This window comes from Ptychodera flava, chromosome 17 (genome assembly GCF_041260155.1).
Source record: "Ptychodera flava strain L36383 chromosome 17, AS_Pfla_20210202, whole genome shotgun sequence".
Taxonomy (NCBI): Eukaryota; Metazoa; Hemichordata; class Enteropneusta; family Ptychoderidae; genus Ptychodera; species Ptychodera flava.
Genome location: NC_091944.1, coordinates 12,825,870 through 12,831,869, shown reverse-complemented (window position 1 = coordinate 12,831,869; position 6,000 = coordinate 12,825,870). Strand labels below are relative to the sequence as shown.

At 39.7% G+C, this 6,000-nt stretch overlaps 1 protein-coding gene across 2 annotated transcripts in view; it reads right to left on the bottom strand.

Moving 5' to 3' along the window:
- Positions 1-774: 774 nt before the first annotated feature.
- LOC139115477 (PHD finger protein 3-like) overlaps positions 775-6,000 on the bottom strand; it is a 34,659-nt gene continuing 29,433 nt past the window's right edge. For both annotated transcript variants that reach the window (XM_070677597.1, XM_070677598.1), the window contains one exon: positions 775-5,922. In XM_070677597.1, coding sequence (XP_070533698.1) covers positions 4,367-5,922 — 1,556 coding nt within the window. In that variant the 3' untranslated portion in view covers positions 775-4,366. The remainder of the gene's footprint in view (positions 5,923-6,000) is intronic.

Genomic DNA, 6,000 nt, shown 5'->3' with positions numbered 1-6,000 from the left:
TACACCTTGATGGGCTAAAAACTATCGAGGGCATGTGCACAGTATATGTGGCACATGTGGGGGTGCAAGTCTTGAAATGGTTTAACACTGAATGTCAGACCCAGAACGCTCAAATTGATCAACACAGTAGTTCAGAATAATTCAGATGTGTAGTTTGGACAGTAGATCCTCTACTGTCTATGCATGGACTCTGGTAAAATTTCATGAACAATATTCCAGAGGTGGTTTTTTTGGCAAATTTTCAGAAGATTGATTTACAATCCGTCCTATTCTGATGTGGTTTAGACTTGTTTGAAGTCGATGAATTTAAAAAAAGTCATATTCAAGTTTCTCTTGTGTCTCTTGTGTTTCATACAAACCTACTGAACTTTGGCAGTCCAGGTCATGTTTTCCTAGTGATTGAATGCATTACCTTTGAGTCTGTGCAGTAGTGAGAAAGTTTCTGTGATTCCAGGTGAAACTCCCCTGTATTGCATACGCTCCACTCATCGTGCTTACCCATCTCACGTATTTCATATGAAAATAACGCTATCACCGAATTCACCTACTCACACATTCATAAACCAGTCTTGAACCATTGTCTATAGTTGTGGCATCATGTTATGTCATTATGTGAAACATGAACCAAGTACTTTTGTTTGATGCAGTTTGCAATGTTGTTGAGGGGTGCAGAACAAAAACTTCCAAATTTGATTGAACAGCGCCCCCATGAGTTCATATGATGGTTCTACTATGTGTTCAGATTGCAAAACAAAGTAGCATTGAGACAAGTAGTTTGGCTGTGAAAACATTTATTGGACAGCATAAAGGTCTATCAAAAGTTAGACAAGGCTGTACCTATTTACAGTATCTCAAACAATGTGAAATTTCAAAGGCAAATAATATGAGCTAACAAAGTCAAACTACCCTCAGAGTCATCAAAAACAAAGTAAAACTGAGTGCTTTACAGACTCAGCAATTTCATCTGGCAATGCATTAATCAATTCTCAACTATATGAAATAGTTTGTTTCATTGCTTTAATTTGTTCTCCAAGCAACAGATCATCTCAGATGCATTTAATAATTGCTGGGCATTTCATACAACTCCCGTTTCCGTGCTCTCCTTAGCAACACCCATGGCTATACCTGAATATAGGCATATTGACATTGAGGTCGGGATAAAGGGTTCCCCTTCAGAGGGATGATGCAACTTAACAGACTGACACTGAAAGGACACAATTTCTTCAAATTAGTGTGCATAACTTCATGAGAACATAATTACAACTTTTTAAGGTGAATATGCCACACCTAGGCCATAAAACAAATAGAAACTCACCAGTTAAAGCCACCAGGTTATACTCCAGTTTAAAAAGAAAAATTGCTGAAAAGGCCATAGCTTGGGAAAGTTTGTGAGTGAATGAAAAAAGTAATATATTGAGACAAGATTTCATCTGGATGTGAAAGCTCTGTAAACTGTTGAATTGACTAACAAAAGTAAAAAAACCATATGAGAGAGAGAGAGAGAGAGAGAGAGAGAGAGAGAGATTGTTTATGGGTTTTCAATCAATTGTACTGATAGTGATTATAGATTCTACAAACCACTTGATACAAAAGATTTGGGGTTTTCATCACAAAATCGAAGGTTCGAAATTGTCTCTTCCCTTTATTGTAAGCTGTCAAAGACATGGTCTTAATGATGACAAATATGCTAACCCAAAAACTACAATGGACTACAAATTTTAACTGGATACCGGTTGGAACAGAAAAGGTAAATCTTTGTAACACATTAGCAACATTCTCATAAACAGCTCTGAATATTTTAAGTGTGTAGGAACAGTGAATCTGGCTCAAAAAAAATGTCCGTATGATGTCATAGGTCACCAGGGGGTCAGGGTGCAAAGGGTTAAAGATATGGTTTGTTCTGGTCTTACACAATTTCTACTATTACCATGTACTTGAATTGTCTCTCTGTGTATTACAATATCAAGAACAGTTCTCACATCAAAGTTTTCCATAACATGCTTTCACCAAATCTGCCAAAAAATGGGCAGTGCATTAGATGTACAGCATTCCTGTTGTCGTGTGTGTTGCTATTGAAAGCCATTAAGGCAAGAATCAGTACACACTATCAGTATCAATATGCATGGCAATGAAATCTTGATAGTCTTGGATCTTTTCAAAACACCTGTAAACCTTACATTGCCGAAGCAATATTCGTTGAAAAAAGCATATACCGGTACTATTATTTTACACAGTATGTAAGTGTGTATGCACTATTTGACAACATCTGTACGGACAGAATAAAATTTCGATGGAATTTGGTCAGACCATTTTATTTTTGGCATAGGAGGAAAATCTACAAAAAATCTAGATGCAGGGCGTGCCTTGGTAGACACATTTGCAATTTCAAAATCAAGCAATTCTTTGCTAGTCTTCACCTCATACAAATTAGTTTTGAGGTTCCTCGGTCTTGGTTTTTTTGAAAACACAAATTAAACTACTGCATTAACACAAATGATGCTTTGCAACTTTGAATTCAAATTTATTGGTAGTGCGGGCGATTTACAGTCTCATCCAAAAACCTGCACACCGATTGCAGTTGTATTGACCATTAATTAGAAACATTTCCAATTTCCCCAAGCAAAGTAACGGCAAAGATTAAAATTTATTCAGAAGAAGCATCCTATATAAGTACATCAAGATTGTTTGCTGGGACCAATATATCCTGTACCTAACTCTCTCAAATAACCATGCTGCAATTGAAACATTTCTCACAAACTACAAATTCCTTTACCATTGCTAAAACTCAATTTGTTCAACATATTTTATATATCTTGAATTTTTCAACTTGATGTTCTCAAATACTCAAAAAGTAACAGCTGAGCACTGGGTCAAACAAAATAGCAAGTGAAATAGCGGTTTCCTTTCATCAAGTAAAACAGTACAAAATGCTTCAGCTGATAATATCAGTGATATTCATTGCAAACTTTACGGAACTCCAGTCAAGATGAGCACAAGTATGACTTTCTGCTAACTGCCATCCTCTTGTAACCTATCCAACAGAAATCAATAGTCGTACACATCTTCAATTTAAATAACTGAGTTACACAATAATTTGGATGTTAAATAAACAGCCCATAACTATAATACACACTATGTGCAATATCTGTTTGATCTGCATGGCAGGCTACGAGATAACACACTACAGAAGATAGCAAAATCTCCAGCATCACCAGAACTAATACAATTAAACTTTTGTATTGGCTCACAGAAATTGCAGACTTAAAATTTTTCATGAATATCCTGGAGGATTTTGAATGCAATCTTTGTGATTGAGAAAAAACTTGGTTTGAGAATTTAGCTTGCTTTTGTGACTTGTTTTGAGGTTATGTTTTCTTATGATGTAAAAAATACTGACAAAAAGCATGATGAAAAAAAGGACGATACTGAGGTTTGAGGCAGCTAAGAGTTAACAAAGTTTTAGGTAGAAATGGATGGCAGTGACAGTGTCACAGGTCATAGGTCATGACTAGTCTATCTCCTTGACGACCCATAATTATTCATCAAATAGCACAATACAATTAAACATCATTGAAATACAACACTGAATATTGTTTCAGCCCGTTACCATCTCGTCAAGGGTTGTCAGCAGGCAGTCATGTTTTATTACATCATCACAACAAGTGGTTTCCAAGACTGGCAGCCATCTTGGTTTTAACTCACCCTATCACCATCATGGTTTGGCCAAAATCCATTGTTATCAATGGTTATTGTGGACCTGTTTATAGGGAATGGGGGGTGAGCAGGTTAATGTTAGCTGCTGGGAGAAAACTCTTGACATGGCTTGTCAAAAAGGATCTTGCATGATCAATATTGGACGAAAACTGATTTATAGTTTGACAGACACGGTCTTGCTCTGTGAATGTCACAGATTAAAAGTTTTGCCATATTCACATTGAGTGGCCTTTAACTTTAAAGCTGTTCTGAGATAAAAATGAAAATGAAACGCCTGCTCACTACAAATAACACTTCTGAAGCATTAAAACTGCGATAAGGACCTTAATCGGTGTCTACTGTAAGCTGAAAAATGTTGAAACATTAACTCTATATTCAAAAAACACTTTACACATTTGAAGTCCTTACAATCAGTACTAAAATAAACCATTTTCTTGCAAGTCATTTTGGTTTCTAAGGCAAAAGTTCTGGAAGTCATCTTCCCAAGCATATCAAAGATTTTGCATTTTTTAATATCTATCCTATAATACCAACTTGACGTTGAAATAATTGAAATGCTGTAATATTATACAACAATAGCAATCTGTGTCAACTAGTCAATACTACACCACTGAGGTACAAACTTAGCAAAAAAATAAAGTCTGCATTTGTTTCATCTTCTGTGACGATCTTTGCTCTGTCGCCATCTGTCCCTATCATATCTGTCTCTGTCTCTGTCTCGGTCTCTGTCATGTGATCTGTGACTGCCACTGCCGCGACTTTCCTGCCACCTCCTCTCGTCGCGTCCCCAGTTTCTACTTCTATCCCTGTCCCTGTCTCTATCCCTATCCCTATCATGGTCCCTGTGACTGCGATCCCGGTCTCTGTCATGCCTCTCCCCGTCGTCTTTCACTCTGCTTCGGCGTCCCTCTCTGTCGTATTCATAGCGAACAAACTGGCGGTCATCAAATGAGTTGTAGCTGTGTCCCTTGTCTCTTTCAAGAGAGTCTCTATGAGACGAACTCGTTCCCCCTTCGGATGATGACCTCCTGGGGGCGCTGTTCTCTTGTCCATGATCAGAGTAAGCAAAGCTCTGTGCCTGATTTGGACTCGCCCATGTCTGGGCATCCTTTGGCGACTCCTTTGCGTCTCCGCTGGACATGGCATCTTGTTTTGGACTGAGAAAGTCTGAAGGTGGGGACAAGAAACTGGGCGTTGATGACGACGAAGTATCGAAACCCAATCCCGGGATAGTAATGGGAGTGTCATCGTCAGATGGTGCCTCCTTGTCAGGCGATTCCACCACAGCTTCCCCGGCAGATTCTGCAGGATGTTCTGCCTCTATAGGGGGTGATTCTGCCGTCTCTGTCTTGCTACCACTGTCTTTGTGTTCCAGTGCTTGTGATGCAACAGTCACCAGTGTGCTGGATGTCCTGGAAATATCAGCTTGTAAGTTCTGTATTTGCGTCTCAAGAAGAGCTTTCTTGGCCATTTCAAGCTCTTTGGCAAGATTTTCAAGTTTTTCTTTCTGCTCTGACAGATTGGGATCTGCCGCCACGCCTGTAATTTCGCCCTCTGATTCAGACGTCAAGCCCACACTGCTAGCTGAGCTGAGCCCAAGATTTGTTAAAGCCTGCCCAGAAGCACCAAGGACTGATTGGCCAGCTGGCAGATGCTCCTCCTCCAAAGCAACTCCAGTGTCCTGATTGGTGGGAGAATTCTGACTGACATCCATAATATCACTGACATCATCATCACTTACTTCATCCATGACATCATCAGTGGGATCGTAAGGTTTTGTTTCCTCCTCAGCCTGATACTCCTGGCCTGGTGAATAGGCTTCTTCCAGAGTTGTGGTTCCCGTGGCAACCAGAGTTGAAGGGTCAGCATTAGCATACTGTCTGACTATGGGATCATTGAACTGATCCTCAGAAATGAATACTTTTCTCTGTAGCGCCCTCTGTTCTCTCCTCCGAATGTCCTCTTCCCTTTCTTTCAACACACACTCCTCAATGACTGATGACAATGGTGGAGACTGTGACTCCACATGGTCATCATCACTGATGCGTCGCTTGGAAACAGGGCGTATGTCCAAGTCCATGGAATGCCTGCGTTTTGAAGGACGCGGACTTGACAGAAAAGTGTCACTAGATGGCGGCAGACTGTGTCGGTGTTTTCTCTGTCTGATGATGGCACCAAGAAGCATGTGAGGGCGTGGTTCATCCAGGCCTGTGTGTAAACATAGACTCAATGATCAGTATTTGCACCATGATATAGTTTACTGAAAATGAGCTCTTTTTCTATGTC